General features: G+C 35.2%; 1 protein-coding gene across 4 annotated transcripts in view; it reads left to right on the forward strand.

The window, feature by feature from the left end:
- LOC100368708 (intersectin-1-like) overlaps nucleotides 1-17,154 on the forward strand; it is a 61,792-nt gene that overhangs the window by 21,630 nt on the left and 23,008 nt on the right. For 3 of the 4 annotated variants that reach the window (XR_014931012.1, XM_085505741.1, XM_085505743.1), the window contains exons 9-25: nucleotides 846-1,174; nucleotides 1,432-1,529; nucleotides 2,391-2,443; nucleotides 2,630-2,741; nucleotides 3,858-4,007; nucleotides 4,334-4,468; nucleotides 5,194-5,281; nucleotides 5,440-5,579; nucleotides 6,088-6,227; nucleotides 6,357-6,646; nucleotides 9,031-9,326; nucleotides 9,442-9,632; nucleotides 11,107-11,286; nucleotides 12,869-13,016; nucleotides 14,617-14,819; nucleotides 15,476-15,621; nucleotides 16,228-16,617. Coding sequence is in view for 3 of the 4 variants with exons in the window: in XM_085505741.1 (XP_085361867.1) it covers nucleotides 846-1,174; nucleotides 1,432-1,529; nucleotides 2,391-2,443; nucleotides 2,630-2,741; nucleotides 3,858-4,007; nucleotides 4,334-4,468; nucleotides 5,194-5,281; nucleotides 5,440-5,579; nucleotides 6,088-6,227; nucleotides 6,357-6,646; nucleotides 9,031-9,326; nucleotides 9,442-9,632; nucleotides 11,107-11,286; nucleotides 12,869-13,016; nucleotides 14,617-14,819; nucleotides 15,476-15,621; nucleotides 16,228-16,617 (3,089 nt within the window). In the remaining variant the exon portion in view is untranslated. The remainder of the gene's footprint in view (nucleotides 1-845; nucleotides 1,175-1,431; nucleotides 1,530-2,390; nucleotides 2,444-2,629; nucleotides 2,742-3,857; nucleotides 4,008-4,333; nucleotides 4,469-5,193; nucleotides 5,282-5,439; nucleotides 5,580-6,087; nucleotides 6,228-6,356; nucleotides 6,647-9,030; nucleotides 9,327-9,441; nucleotides 9,633-11,106; nucleotides 11,287-12,868; nucleotides 13,017-14,616; nucleotides 14,820-15,475; nucleotides 15,622-16,227; nucleotides 16,618-17,154) is intronic. The other variant, XM_085505742.1, reaches the window with a different exon arrangement.

Below are 17,154 nucleotides of genomic sequence, written 5' to 3' on the forward strand. Positions count from 1 at the left end.
TCAGTGTTTCAGAACCACACTCTGTGGTTGGTAACGAACTATGCAATTTATTGAGTTACAATTCTAACCTTCTATCAACTTACTGGTATATTAGGCTTTTTATGAGCATAAGCTGAAACTAAGCTGGAACAACAATATAAAGAACTGGTCAAATCTAAGGGACGCCGTCAAAAGATCGATGTCGGATAAAAAACTTAATTCCTTTAGTTTTTTTCCAAACCCCCCTACCCCCCACTGAAACTTAATTGATAAATATTCGTCATGGCGTTAGACTGCATTCACCATTAAATACAAATTGATAATCGGACAGTAGTATTGCATAGCAGTTGGTTGTCGGGAGGGTGTAAAAAGGTTTTACAAATGCACCTCATTTGACGCACAGATTTACACTCGAACCAAACCATTTTTCTGTTTTTGTTTTTTTTCAGTTTTCGGTTATTTCTGTCCATGATTGGATAGAAAAAAAAACGAACTACAAATACTCCAAGATTTTTTTTACTTCATTAAAAAATAAAATCGTTTTTGTAGGATGGAAACTTTTTGAGGTCAAAACCCCCACCCCCAAACTAAAGGAAATAAGTTTTTTATCCGACATCGATCTTTTGACGTCGTCCCTAACATGGCTGCAAATCGGTGCCAATTATGAAGACATACCCAATATTAATCCATGTTAAAATTGATTTTCAATATGTGAAAAAGCATGATATATCACTGTCTGCTAATAACATGGTATAGGGATGGAGATGATTCAACATAAAGTATTAATTCTAACGAGGCTTCCAGATCAGTAATTGAAACCATTTCCTGTTGATGTGAAAAATAAATTTTCATCTTTGCATTTTTAGGGGCTTATCTGACATCGACAATGATGGTAAATTGACAAGAGATGAGTTTGTACTTGCAATGCACTTGGTGGACATAGTAAAGGGTGGTCAGACATTACCACAAGTACTGCCTCCTGATTTAATACCACCTTCAATGAGGCGACAGCGTAGTGGGTCTTCTATAAGTGTCCAGCCACCACAAGCTCCTGTTAGTGTTAGTAGTTCATCAAGTCTGGGTCTGATTGGATTGAATATGCCTCCGTTGATGCCATCCATGCCAGTATTAACTAAACAAGGTAGTGTTGATAGTGTGGAGTCTGCTGACAAAGAAGCTGAAAAAATTAAACCAAGTAAGTTAAACAACAATATGTGAACTTGATTGAGTTATGAATTTTGAAGTAATGTACTTATTATGAATAGGGTGCTGAATATAAACAGTATTCTGTATATTAAAATATATCTATCACAGTAATTACATCAAGTTACAGGTTACTGTTATTTTACTCAATACTTTGTACTCTAAAATGGTTATGAAGCAGGACATGCTGAAATGTAATTGATAGTGATACTTGATATTTTTCTCGATTTCTGGATTATTTTTTTGTAGTGACTCTTGAAGAAAAGAAAAAAGCCAATTTTGAGAAAGGTCAGCAAGAACTAGAAAGGAGGAGACAGTTGTTACTTCAAGAACAGACAAGGGAAAGGGTAAATATGATTCTTTTGTTGTAAATTGTACAATAATCTTTATCTGCAGTACAACAGGGCTGCCCAATTGTTAGCAGGGTCACCCATGTGTTAGCAGGGTTAGTCCATTGTTAGCCGGGTTATAGCTCTTTGTTAGCAGGCCTATAGCCCAGTGTTAGAAGGGATATAGCCCAGTGTTAGCAGCGTTATACCCCAGTGTTAGCAGCGTTATACCCCAGTGTTAGCAGCGTTATACCCCAGTGTTAGCAGGGATATAGCCCAGTGTTAGCAGGGATATAGCCCAGTGTTAGCAGGGATATAGCCCAGTGTTAGCAGGGATATAGCCCAGTGTTAGTAGGGTTATACCCCATTGTTAGCAGGGATATAGCCCAGTGTTAGCAGCGTTATACCCCAGTGTTAGCAGCGTTATACCCCATTGTTAGCAGGGCTATAGCCCATTGTTAGCAGGGATATAGCCCAGTGTGGGCAGGGATATAGCCCAGTGTTAGCAGGGATATAGCCCAGTGTTAGTAGGGTTATACCTCATTGTTAGCAGGGATATAGCCCAGTGTTAGCAGCGATGTACCCCAGTGTTAGCAGCGTTATACCCCAGTGTTAGCAGGGCTATACCCCACTGTTAGCAGTGTTATAGCTCAATTTTAGCAGAGTTATAGCCCAATTTTAGCAGAGCTACCCCAGTGCATTGCAACAAATCTCTCTGCGATAGCAGGTATGACCAAATGTTAGCAGAGATAACCCAGTGTTAGCAGGGATAACAGTGTTAGTAGGGTTATAGCCTAATTTTAGCAGTGCCACCCCAGTGCATTGCAATAACTCTCAAAATATGCAAAATTTGTACAAACTTATTTTTGTTTTTTATAGGAACGAAGAGAAGCAGAAGAAAGGGCAGACTTTGAACGCAAAGAAAGAATAAGGTAAGTCTTATATTGTAATTATCTCTTGAACCTCTGACTCCATATTGGAGCAAAGTCTTTACCAGAGTTGTTCATGGCTGAGTTAGATGATTTCTATCACTTTAGATCTTCACATATTTCCTCTAACTCAAGCCACCTTAAATACAAGCACAGTCTCCTGAACGAAAAAAACTATATGTTTTACAGGTTAGAGCAAGAGAGGAGAAAACAGATGGAAATGGAGAAAATGTTAGCAAAGCAACGTGAGATGCAAGCTGAACAGGAAGAACAAAGACGGAAAATGCTGGAACAGAGAGAAGTTAGTTTGTTTCAGTGTCATTGTTTAGTAGAGTGGAGACTGAATTTTGGTTTACCATAGTTGTCGGAGTATAAACCCCTCCGGGAAAACGGCAAATTGACGAAAAATTAAAGTTAAAACCTCTCCTGAGCAATAATTTAAGCTAATTTATTCATAAACAAATCGTTGTGTGTACACAAGTGAGTACTAGCATCATCCAAATTAACTTGAGGATCCCCGGGGTCACTAATCACTCTTGGGTGCATTTACTTAGGGAAACAGAATTCAGCCCTGCGTTTCACGTGAATATTGGTCTGTACGTTTTGGGGTAACGAAAGTATATTCTAAACTAAGTTTCAAAATAAAAACTAACACAACTGCATTGCGTAGCAGCAAATGATCCCGTTTGCACAATTCCGTCATGCTGCGTTTCACAATTGTTGATTATCACTCAGTGATTATAATAACGTACAAAAAAATTAAATTTGTTGAATTGTTATGAAATGCAAATAAAATTCAACTTAGTTTCATCGTTAGCAAATGATTTCGGTCGCATATCGCATATAAACGCTAAATGCTGTCGGGTATCCGCCATTCTCTTTCTCTTGCATTAGTTGACCTAATAGGTCAAATTGCTAATTAACCAGTCAAAATATAATCAGATAAATGACTTGTTGTAAAATGCTGTAAATTTGGAGGGGGGCTTATACTTGAGCAGGGGTTTGTACTTGGACAACTATGGTAGTTTCATTGAAAGGTAACCAGGCTAGATACTTTCTTGCATCTCTTTATTATGGGTGGATGTGAAAAATGTGATTGATTATGTTGCTAAGAATTCCTAATATTGGCTGGGCTCATAACCAGGAATGTTACCAGGAGTTATCCTAAATGGCCATCGCAGAGCTGATAGTTTTGTGATTTGGAAATTGGGAATTCCAGAATAACATTCCAAAGTATTTTCATGAGATTAATTATTAATTATGAGATATTTGTACAAGTGAGCCCAGCCAAAAAAGAAGATCCCTAATTGGCTAGTTAATTGAAAGTTAGTGTATGGTAGCCAATGAAAAATAACCTCACAAGAATTTAATATATCTATAAAGACTGCTACACTCACCTTATTTTTTACATTCACAGGCAGCTAAGAGAGAACTTGAAAGACAAAAGCAACTTGAATGGGAGAGGAATAAGAGGCAAGAATTAACAAATTTGAGAATTAAAGAACAGGAAGAAGTCTGTCATCTAAAAGCTCGTAATAAAACATTAGCATTTGAAATTGAAGGTTTGGTAAGTGTTCCCCTCTCTTTTACTTTTGAGTTGATCATTTCTTTTACAGATGAGTTCATAGTAGCCGTTCCATTACTGGGACATGGATGTACTAGTTTATTTGAAACCTAACAACTTAAGCTAAAAATATTTTTATATATTGCACCATTTTTCTATGAAGCACAAGTCATTCGTTACTTAGTTCTGTTGACCCAGTTTCTGCATTTTGTGTGCTTCATCCTTAACCATACAATATCTCTGTATTACAAATATCAATGTCATCAGCAGATTGTGCAGTTTATTCCAAAGCACAGATCTACTATATAATAATATTTTTTTTCCTGCAGGATGAAAGGAAGGAACAGTTACATACACAATTATATGAATCAAGCAAAAAAATAACAGATCTTAGAAATAATTTAACACTTATGGCAAAAACAAGAGATATAAAAGTTACTGAACTGGAGAGATTGCAGCAACAGGTAAAATACATTGCTGGTGTGGAGCAAGTACATTAGTAGTTTTTAGTGTAGAGCAAATACTGAAGCAAACTGGGTCAAACCCTGCATGTGCAACAGACTTTCCCAGAATTATTTGGTAATGGTTGCGACTTAAAGAGAACCTTGGTCATAATGTTCACGTGTAAATACTAGTCTTTTTTACCTGGCTGGGTTGATGTCATTACTGCAGACCAAATACTGAAGCTGAGTCCAACCCTGCCCCAAGTGTGTGTGTACCACAAACTCAAAGCCACTTGTAGAGAATATTTTTTTTATTATTGGATGTGACTTTATATGTAGATACAAGTTTTTTTTTACCTGTTCTGGTTGATAATGTTTATTCGATGCGTAAATTCCTTAGGAAAGGATAAAAAGGGTCTTACAAAAAGAAAATTAAAAACTATAAACTAAAAAAAAATCTTAATTCTTAAAATATAAAAAAAAATTAAAAAAAAAAATTGCAACCAATGGTGAATACAGAATAGAAAACAATATCTAATTATAACCTAATACACTGTTAGTTGTTGCTGTTTTGTTTCATTGCTGTTTTTTAAGAAGAAGCTAAGGCTGGTGCTAGTGTATGGTTTCCCATAATTAATATGAATTTGTTCTGTTTTCTTTATCAAAATTTGGGATACCGCATTGAATTGCTCTAATATGCTATGTCACATTGTTTTAAACATGGACTACCTTTGTTCTTTTGATAGCACTCACAGGGCCAAGATGCATACTTGGCCGAAGTCAAAGCAGATTTACTAAATCAACTAAAAAAGCTGAATGTAGACAATCCCACAGGTAAATGTTGAACATCTTTTATTACCAATAATTGAATGGGTTCTTTAGAAAGTTGATCTGTCAATTCAAGTCGGAAATATTTAGTGATCATTGCTCTTTCTTTCAGCATACAAGTTGTGTTAGGGATGCTCATCTGAGTTTCATTTTTCTCAAATTAGGTGACACTCTTCGAACTGTTATGTTTAGTTTTAATAATAAACAAGTAACAATGAAGAGGCTTCGCAATGAACTTGAAGAAATAGAGAAAGAAACCGCCCTGAAATTAAAAGAAATTGACCAATCTCATCCACAGCTTGCAGTAAGTATGACTTGCACCATATATCTGCTGATATACTCATAAAAGGTTTCCCAAACAACTATTTCTATTCCCACTGAGTTCTTGTTGACTGAAAGAGAGCCTCAGTTTTGCCCCTCAAATAATGTTTTTCTGTCGTCATGTTCCTTGTTCTAATTACCATGTTTACATGGATGAGGGCAAAAGAACAGTGGTCTTGATGGAGGAAGCGAGTAAAAACAAAGTATTGTTAGTCTCCACAAAATTTCAGCGATCTTATGATTTTTCTCTGTATCACAAATACAGCTTGTCTGTTTGATTCAGCTATGATCACACAACTTACAAACTTTGGGGTCAGCACATTTGAATTTACTGGAAATACTTTGTAAAACATTTCAAGTTCATATTCCAGATGTTGAGCATTTGGATTCTATTTAAATATCTCCAAACTGAAGTCTGATGTAATTGTTGTAATTTTTTGTGTCGATTCAAGTAAGGTTTAGATAATCCCTTTAAAACTTGTTGTTTCTAGAATACAAAATCACTTTATACCAATGAAGAACTTGAAATAAAGAGGCTTTACAAAGTACTACAACAGAAACAAGCCGAGGTTGCTGCTGCAAGAAAAGAAATTGAAGAAAATAGTAAACGGAAAGGACTTTCTGAAATAAGGTTTGGAATCACTCCATTTTCAATGACTTGTTGATTTATGTGTGATTCTGATAGACATTCTTCAAAAATTCTAACAATTTGATGGTTTCTACAAGGATGCTGACACGAACTTTTGTTTCTCTTTGAAAGTGAAAGAAAAGCAGCTGAGGATCAAAGGCGACACCAACAACAGATGGAAGCTATTAGGCTAGCACAACAACAAGCAGAGCAGAAAAAACTGGAAGATCTACGGAAACGACAAGAAGCAGAAAGAAAGGAGCAAGAGAGCAAAACAGTTTCCAAAAATATATTTCAAAGTTCAAAAACAATACAGGAAATGCAGCAGCAAGAGTTGCAAGAAAAACTTCAAAAACAACTTTTGAAACAGCAACAACATGAAGAAGAGACACAGCCACAACCACAGCAAGATTTCTTTGCTAGTAAGTGCCATGTTGTCTGAAGTTCATCATCATTAAATATTTTCGTTATTTCACATAATCTGTGTATTTATGATAAATGAAGAACTCAACTGTCTTTATGTCATTGATTCAAAGCAGTCACCTGGCAAGAATGTGGAATACATGGAAAAAAGGAAAGTTAGGAAACTGGTTTTAGCCATTTCCCATCAAAAACAGGAAGATGAAAATCACAATTGTTACACCGGTACACAGATATGCACAACCACAAACAGTAAATCACAGTAAATGCTGTATTTCAGCATTCTTCACACAACCAGTAATTAATTGGATACTTTTCAGCTTGTAACCAATAAGTGCAACATTAAGAAACTGTTGACCGGAGTGCCAGAGCTTCCCTAGGATAAGATTTATTCAATTCAATAACCGAATTTGCGTCATTCATAGAGCATCTGGTTATGTAAATTACGTACATTTGTATATAGAGGTGTTTCTGTGGTCAAAATAATTTTTTAATGAATCAGTATACAAGAAATTAATATGATTTTTTTAGCTCCGCTGTAGACAAAGTCAACGACTCGAAGCTCTTCATATTACTGATTGTCCGTAGTCGTCAGATGTCTGTAGTATGTAATCTGTCGTCAACTTTTTACATTTTTGTCGTCTTCTTCAAAACCGTTAAACCAAATGCTTTTATATTTGCAACATAGATTCTTGGGGTAGTCCTCTGTCAGATTTCTTCATTTCGTTGTAATATCTACAATTCTCTGATTCTGATGAATATGTTTGTCATTTTTGGTGAAAAGTGATATTTTCGACTTCTTGTTGAAAACCGCAAGTCTGATTGCTTTGATATTATACATGTAGGTACCTCAGGTAGACCTCTGTCAAATTTGTTCATTTCATGATTATATCTTTAATTTTCTAATTTTGATGAATATTTTTGGTAAAAAGTGATATTTCAACTTCTTGTTGAAAACAAGTCTGATTGCTTTGACACTATATTATTAGGGTAGACCTCTATCAGATTTGTTCATTTTCTAATATCTTCAGTGCTTTAATTGAAATCTGCATTTGCTAACAGCAGAGCTATCCTCAGCCGAGAACTTCAAGCTGCTTATTTGTTATTTCTGTGCTTCTATTGGAGATATCTGCTTCCAATTGGGCAAATATAATATTTGCCTTTTCATGAGCATCATTTGAGTAGTATTCTGACCAGTAGCATGGCTACAGCTCCATTCTGTTGTGGGCTGCTAGTAAATATTCGTTGAGAAAATATACTGCAATGAACTAAGTATTTTTATATTCTGATTGTGAAAACATTGGATTGTGGAAAGGTGAATTAGTCCAACACATTGTCAATAGTTGATGGTATATCTAGATTGATGGACTCTTTGGCTGTTGTTTCTCATCGCGTCTTTTTCTCTGAGGCCCAGTGGACTTTGGCTGCTGTTTCTGACAGTGTCTTTTTTTCTGAGGCTGTCGTTTCCATTTGTGTCTTTTTTCTGAGGCCCAGTGGACTCTTTGACTGTTTCCGATCATGTCTTTTTTCTGAGGCCCAGTGGACTTTTTGGCTGTTGTTTCCGATCATGTCTTTTTTCTGAGGCCCGGCCAGTAGACTCTTTGGCTGTTGTTTCTGATCGTGTCTTTTTGTCTGAGGCCCAGTGGACTCTTTGGCTGTTGTTTCTGATCGTGTCTTTTTTTCTGAGGCTCAGTGGACTCTTTGGCTGTTGTTTCCGATCATGTCTTTTTGTCTGAGGCCCAGTGGACTCTTTAGCTGTTGTTTCTGATCGTGTCTTTTTTTCTAAGGCTCAGTGGACTATTTAGCTGTTGTTTCTGATCATGTCTTCTTTCTGGAGCCCAGGAATAGAGATTTTTTTAAGGGATTGTCAAACTAAAAAGATGTACTAATAATCATTAACAAAATGAGGACAAGGGTTTTGTAAAATATTAAAGACTGCAAAAATAATTTACCTTAGTATTGGCACACAAGAATGAAAAAAAAAAGTTATAATAGAAGCACTAAATGTAGCTACCTCTAGGTTTTTTGTATTCATTGTGTATATATGATGAAAATGTGTGTGATTCACATACTGCCTACATACCTTGTTTGTATACTATTTACACATGTATTGTCTTGTTTCAGCCTCCACCCATGATGATACTTTTTGGTCAGACTCTGAAGCTTAAAAAAAGTGCACTATTGTCATTAATTCTTGTTTTAAAAAACACACTTTATATAAGCCAAATTTTAAATAAAAATTATTTCTAATGCTTTCTAGTGTTTTGATCATGTGGCACAAATAAAATGTCTTCAGTTCAGTTTTATAATGCATGTCTTCCATATCATTCATTTTCAAGCTTTATTCTAAACCTAGATATGTCTTGCTTGTTAAACTTCTTTATAGATTTTGATGATGCTTTCACGCCAGCAGCAGCACAGCCAGAGGCAGCCTCGCCCTTTCAACTAACACAGCCAGAGACGTCCTCACCTTTTCAGTCAGCACTGTCAGAACCTGCTGCACTCTTTCAGTCAACACAACCAGACCCTGCAGCGCCCTCTATACAGCCACAGGAAAATCTACAAGTATCAGAAGAGGGGAAATCTATGCCAAAAATTGAAATATTCCGTTATAAAGCTTTATACGCTTTTCAAGCTCAAAATTCTGATGAATTATCCATTAATCCTGGAGATATTATCTTAGTAAGTTTAATCTTTTCTTTTTTTTCTGCCAATTTTTTTATGAGGCTTATTGTTATTCGCAGTTATAGACATATTTTTCCTCTGTTACATTAGTCATACTTCTTCGTTTATTTAGGTTGCCAAAAATCAAAATGCAGAACCTGGATGGTTAGGTGGTGAGTTAAATGGTAAAACTGGATGGTTTCCTGAAAACTATGCTGAGAAGATAGGATCATTTTCCCCTGTAAATACAGCAGTAGCAGCAGCAGCAGCTGTAGAGACATCAGCCACAACAACACCAACGTTTTCACAAGAACCATCTGAATTGTGAGTATATATGCTATATAACACTAATACCACTGGACCATCTGATTTTTGTGAGGGGCGATGTTACAAAGAAAACATTTTAGTAGGTGAGGCATAAAGGTCATTGTCTCATGGCCTAGAATTTGGAGCCCTGCTCTCTGAAACTCTGGTATCGTGGTGATGTTTTATCTTATGTAATGTCAAATCTGAACATGATCAGCAGGTCAACCCTATCCCTCATAAATCAAATGGTTCAGTTCTTACTTGCTGTTATGTTACTATAACAAGAGTTGTTGATGGGATCTCATAGCATAGCATTATGCATGGTGAAGCTGTCAGATGGTCACACCACAACTGATTCAACTGTTGTGCCATGCCATGCCATGCCATGCCATGCCATGCCATGCCATGCCATGCCATGCCATGCCATGCCATGCCATGCCATGCCATGCCATGCCATGCCATGCCATGCTGAAATCACTGCATGGTTTGTTGGGCACCCACAGAATTGTTTTAACACATTTAATACCAAGTAACACCCTGTGATATAAGCTTTGTTCTGGAACTAACTGTTTTTTGGGGACCACAGTACTAATTCACTCAGGTTGGCAACCTGTAATGTGTATGCTTTTGTGAGTAACCTAAATTAATAGTTCAAAAGCATGTTATTCAGCACGATTTGAATTTATAATATTGCTTTCCTTGTTTGAAAGAATGGTTTTCTTATTTTGAGCAATTCCTGAGTCAATGGACAAGATTAAGATTGTACATGATTGGCTACCTGACCCTAACACCTAAACAGTTGGGCTAATCAGAAGAGCTGCTTGCGAGTGACAAGTTTTTTGGACATATCAAAATCGGCCTCGTATATACGCCTCGACTCAACTGTAATTCCTTTAATACTTATTTGAAGGTGATGTCTTAATTAAAATACATTTATTTCCATATTTAGAAGAATTTCTTTATCACTTCTCGCATCAAGCTTATTTGCATCATTGTAGCATGTGCAAAAATTATCCTTGACCTTTGAACACCTTAGTTTTTTCTAGCAATATTTGGATGAAGCATTTTGTTCATATTTGTATGTATTTTTCTATAACTTCTTTGTAAATTCTGAACCAATTCCCCATCAAAAACATTTTAAAACTCAAAAAAAGGATGAACATATAATTTTTGATAGGTGTTCGAAGGGTTAAAATTGTTTTAATAAATTGCTTTCAAATAAATAAAATAAATCAGATATGTGCTGTCCTTAATTCTAATAATCGCACATATGTTTCATTCCTGCTTTATTGTATTGTTTATTTGAATTTTTTCCCCATCATGGTTTGGCCCTCCTATTTTGCACCATCTTGGCTGAAAGATGAATGTAGTGAGCAGTACAACCTAAATGTGAAATAGTACATTGATCCCTTATTAATCCAGTGATATAAAGGTGTTATGAATAATGGTACAAAGTGTGTTAAAATAACCTTGTATCTTACTTGTGTAAAAGAATTGATGTCATGGATGAGGTAACCCAGCAACAGGAGGAGGTAGCAGTGATAGGGGATGATGATGTGGTGGTGGTGGAGGAGGAGGTGGCAGAGGAGGAGGGTGAGATTGAATCAGGTTCTGATTCATCATTAGATGAAATACAAACAAATGAACCAGAACTTGAACCCCGACTGGATAGGTAAGTTTACTTGAGTCAGTACACAAACTATAAAGAATCTCATTGTTAAACTCAGTGATAAGTTTAAATTCATTACTTAAGAAATGTAAGTATTAAATAAATCATTGCCTGTTAGTTTAATCTTTAAAAGTAGAGAGAAAAATAAATAATAAATGTATAAAAGCCATGTATTTTCTGTCAACATATTTTGTGTACTGTAAAGCACTTTTTGCTTGGAATTTATTTTCGTTGAATGGATGATTCAGTGAAAATAAAATCCAGGGAATATACCTTTTTTCCTATATTTTACATTCAATTGATTAAAAATTGGTGAAAATAAATTGAATACAAAACACTTCAAAAGTCTTGTCAGTGAAAATTAATTCCATCTAGAATAAAGTAATTTACAGTATGTAAACATAAAAATATAACTAACGTAGTTGTTAAAGTTATGCTGTGCACAAAACCCACCAATATGCTTGTTTTAAGATAAAACAAATCTTTCATAAAACTCTTCAGGTAATCAGTCATAGTCAAGTCATGTTGGATGCTACTCTGCATATGTACGTGTAACTCCCAACTCCCTTCGTGCAAAGTGTTTGGGAAATGGTTTAGCATGCCATGCCATGTACGTCTGATGCATTCTAAGACCCCATGATTATTGCTTTCTTTAGTAGTTTGTCATGGCGCTGTAATCTGAATGCTATAGTAATTGTGGATTCCAATATACTTTGTACATTCTACTGTACGCTGTATTATTTCACCCCACAGACATTGTATATGAACTTTTTGGCATTAAAGCTTGTATTTGAGAATGTATAATTTGATGTGTGGGAAAAGTTGGTGTCAATGTCATGAGTAAAAAAATGGTGTTCCCTGGATAAATTATTTTCCACAAATCATTTTAATAGCTTGTATTAGAAATGCTGCAACACTTCTAGTTTAAATGTACAAATAATCCAATTATAGACAAGTGTCTAGAAAAAAAGCAAAAAAAAAATGTCCTTGTTTTCACTACTGTGATTATTTCTGGCATAGGAATCTGCAAGCTTTTACAATAACTCAAAAAGTTTCTTCTCAAACTTAGACTATGTGCATGTATGTGAGAAAAAGGTTATAAATCAAGTCATTATGTGGCTTCTCTCATTTTTATCCAGAATAACCTATTATTTATGCAATTTTGCAGTTTGCTTCTTATTAGAAGAACTAAAGGTTGTAATGTATCACTTGATTGTTAGGAAACAAATATTTCAGACTTTTTACTTCAAAATTCTGACATTTGTTGTGTATTACATACATGTAGTGGCTACAAGAATAATTGTCATGTGCTCACAGATTCTAAGTTGGCATGACAACATATCCTACATTGTATATGTATTCTGTATGCTCATAGTAGAAAAAATACAATAATATTTTCAGTTAGTACAATATACCGGAACATACCCTTAGTACAAACTTTAATACTGGCCAGACAACATATCTGTATCACTTGAAAAAGTAAATCTGCAAAAATAAAAAAATAAACAATTTTTTAATTCAGCTAAAATAATATCATGTAGTCTACTGTTGCCTGATGCTTTATTTTGTTTTCTCACTTTTTTAGCCTTGAAAATAAGAAAACGACAGTGACTACAAACATAGACAATACTGTAGCTACATCATCGGAATCATTAACAATAACTGGTTCGGTATTTACACAAGTTTTACCAAGTACAGTCAACGCTATTGCACCATCACCAACACCAGGGCAGGTAAGGCATCACTCTTACTTCTGTGAGCAACATCAGATGGTACGTCATGCATCTGTGCAGTATTATAAAGACCCAGCTTTGAAACCTTGCATACATGTACTAGTAAAATTGAAATGCAGTTTTAGCCCACCCATCTCGTAGCATATATGTAGATCTATTGAGGAATTAGTCGACATTTTATTCCCAAAATGTGAACTTGATTGGAAACTGTCCATCAGTACGTCAGTTATTTGTCTTCTATTTCTACACCATGCATTTGATCCGCAGAGATGATTCATTTTTAGCAAGTATGTGAATGTATTTTGTTTTGATCCATTTTGGTTTTTGTTGAATTTCACTTCTCTTGCCCTTATCTCCTTGTCAAGTACTGCAAATTGCTACCTGGCATACTTGTAATAGCAACAGTACCAATTTATAGGAATTTGTACAAAATTCTTTGAGTCTTCAAAATATATTTAAAGTTTTATAAAAATGTGTTACTTTAGGTTGTATATGTAAATGTGTCTGTGCTAAGTTGCTTGCAATGCAATATTGAAGTTATAGTGACGTCAAACACTCGGCAGTACACTGCAGCATCAAATCTTGTTTTCCCCCCCGAGTCATTAATCAGCTTGATTTTATTTTGCTCCTGGTTTACACGTCTGATGCATTCTAAGACCCCATGATTATTGCTTTCTTTAATAGTTTGTCATGGCGCTGTAAACTGAATGCTATAGTAAATGTGGATTCCAATATACTTTGTACATTTTACTGTACGCTGTATTATTTCACCCCACATACATAAAACACTTTTCCATTTCTTGTAGTGGCATATATTGAGTTTTTATTAAATCTGTAGTGTGTAATTGGATTATTTATATTTAATTATCATAGTATGAAGGAGATTTGAGCTGAATTGAAAATTATATGCCATGTTCATCCTACTTTCATTTTTATGGGTTTATGCTGAAAATGAAAAGAAAATTCGGGTCACCAGACAATTTTTCTAGACACAGGGATCTAAAATGTCCAGAAAAATGGTCAAAACTAGTATCATATCTCACAATTTTGTTTGGTAGCATAGGATGGAAAGTTGTATATTATGATTGACATGAATTTCAATATTGTGAAAAATTTGACATATAATGTTCCATAGTGATTCCATATATACAGTGGAAGGTTGTCTCTCACAATATATTGCATATATGTGCAATAACATGTTCAGTAGTGCAAAAGTGCTGTGTGTTTATGACAGACCATTTTCCGCTCACTTTGAGATTCAGCGTTATGCATGTAATTGAATGTAAAAACAGGACATACAAATGTATGTATAGCGTGTGAGATTCAATAACACAAAACAATTTTTTGGGTGTTTCCATGCCTAATAATGTGCTATACACATTTAATGATGATCAGTTTTGATAAAGGAAGGGTATGTCAATGACATATTCCTCTCTGAAAAATAAAAAGATAAATTCAAGTATGAAATCGAATCGTTTGTTTTTTGCGATTTTTCGGTTTGCGTCTTTAACACATTATGAGAGATCTTGCAGTGAAAGAATTTTCACCCATTGGTATTCAATGTTAATAACAGTATGATTTTTGATTTGTTTGTTGTCAGGGTGAATCTGCACCAGAGGGTTTACAAGCAAAAGCAATTTATCCATGGCGAGCTAAAAAAGACAATCATTTATCGTTTAGTAAAGGTGACATTATAGATATCAAGGAACAACAAGATATGTGGTGGTCTGGTGAATTGAATGGACAAGAAGGATGGTTTCCCAAATCTTATGTCAAGTTAATATCAGAACAGAAACGAGAAGGGTAGGTTTTACCAAACTAGCATTTTAAATACACCAAAAGTGATGCAAGGGTAGGTTTTACAAAACTAGCACTTTAAAATACACCAAAAGTGATGCAAGGTAATATTTTTGACTCCCGTGTGCGAGTCACACAATGGGAGTCTTTGCTGTTAGTCTGTATGTGTGTATGTGTGTCCGTTCCACTGATATCTCAAGAACCGCATGTTGGTTTTTTAATGAAACTTAGTGTATAGATGCTCTGGGTTAATGTGCAGATTTGATTAGGTTTGGGTTGAAATCCATGCATATTAGTCACCTTATTTGCATGATAATTAGCTAATTTTTAGCTGTTTTATGACTTGCACTTTATCTAAAGAGCCATTTATTGGATTTTGATTGTTTGATTAGTTTTATCATATTTGAAGCAGCACAAATGTTATGAGCAGCACACAGTGTTTTGGTTGTTAATGAGTTTATAAATACCTACTGTGTAAAGCATGTTATTTTAGCTAATTTTGCTCATTCAAGATGTAGCAAATTGAAAATAAAGTATATTCCCACAATGAGATTCTTTTAATTCATGCGTTGAGTCAAATTTATAAAACTGACAAGTTTTTACAGTAATTAAAATGTGATGTGGATGGAAATATCAATTGTGGTAATGATTTCTCTGTAAAGTTCTAGATCCCAGACACCAGTGGATTTTCTGGATTCAGCTCCTGTGAGTGTAACACCTACTCCGATGGCAGCAGAGAATGTGAATAACGCATCCCCTGCAATTACAAGAAAACATGACCAAATTGATACCACACCTCCAACTGAAAGTGAGTATAAATAAGATGTACCGGTACATAAAGACTCCATTAAGTTTTTCCTCATAATTCATTTGTTTTTTCTATAACTTTGAAATCTTGTTTAATGAACAACCAATCAGGGGTGCATCGTGTTACAAATTCGTTGCACTGAATAATCTACATTGCATTGATAGTCGCTTTAATGCTTCCAGTATATGTTTAAGTGATGTGAAAATATATGCGAGTATGTTGATGTTGGAAATATTAAATACGTTATTTTGTACTGAGTGTGACTCATCCCAAAGTCACTTTAGTTGGCAGCATTCTTTTTTCTGAGTTGTGAATCTGCAATGAGCTCCATTCCTAGATTACACGTCTGATGCATTCTAAGACCCCATGATTATTGCTTTCTTTAATAGTTTGTCATGGCGCTGTAAACTGAATGCTATAGTAAATGTGGATTCCAATATACTTTGTACATTCTACTGTATGCTGTATTATTTCACCCCACATACACATGCATCAAATAGTCATTAAATTGTCTCGTGTTGTTATTCAGAACACAATAAACGTTCAGTGTGATTTTCATTCTTTGAAAAATAACTGCTAAATTCATTTTTATGTTGTTTTCCCAAGCTTCCGTAGCAGTATATACATACACGTCAACAGAACCGGGTGATTTAATTTTTAATGCTGGTGATGTCATCACTGTGACTAAAAAAGATGGTGATTGGTGGAGTGGATATATCGGTGACAGATCAGGAATATTTCCAGCTAACTATGTTAAATTAATTGAATCAAGTGAACTCAATAGTCAGCAACCGGAACCTCAGACAATGACAGCCCCCAACAAATTAAAGCCAGCACCACAACCTCAAGCAGTAGCTCAGAAGTTACAACCAGCGCCACAACCTCAAGCAGTACCTCAGAAATTACAACCAGCGCCTCAGCCGGATAAACGAATGGACTTGAATATGCATGAAGATTCTTTATCTGGAGCCAGCACATTAGAGCGAACCAAACCGGGTAAATTTCATTTCTCATTATTTTGTGTGTGCTTTTATTAGAGTCAGTCTAAACAACACATTTGAAGTAAATTTGCAAGGGCTTCTGTTGGGCAGAACCCAGGCCTTATGTATATATTTATGAGTTGTTAATCACAATGAACTCCATTCCTGGATTACATGTCTGATGCATTCTAAGACCCCATGATTATTGCTTTCTTTAATAGTTTGTCATGGCGCTGTAAACTGAATGCTATAGTAAATGTGGATTCCAATATACTTTGTACATTCTGCTGTACGCTGTATTATTTCACCCCACATACATAACATTATTGTGCCATCTAGTATTAAAAACTGTGGAATTTACCATAAAAAACCATATAAGGGATAAACTATACTGTTCCAGATTATTGACATTACAATCAACTACTTACATTTGTTTACATTGGACGAAGAAGTGCGATAGAAAGACTTCCATCAATGAATGCAAACATACGCACAGTGAAAATACTTTGTGCGTTTTTAGCTGTTAAAATTATTGCTACAAGCAGAAAGCCAT

Source organism: Saccoglossus kowalevskii, chromosome 11 (genome assembly GCF_978046115.1).
Source record: "Saccoglossus kowalevskii chromosome 11, keSacKowa6.1, whole genome shotgun sequence".
Lineage (NCBI taxonomy): Eukaryota > Metazoa > Hemichordata > Enteropneusta > Harrimaniidae > Saccoglossus > Saccoglossus kowalevskii.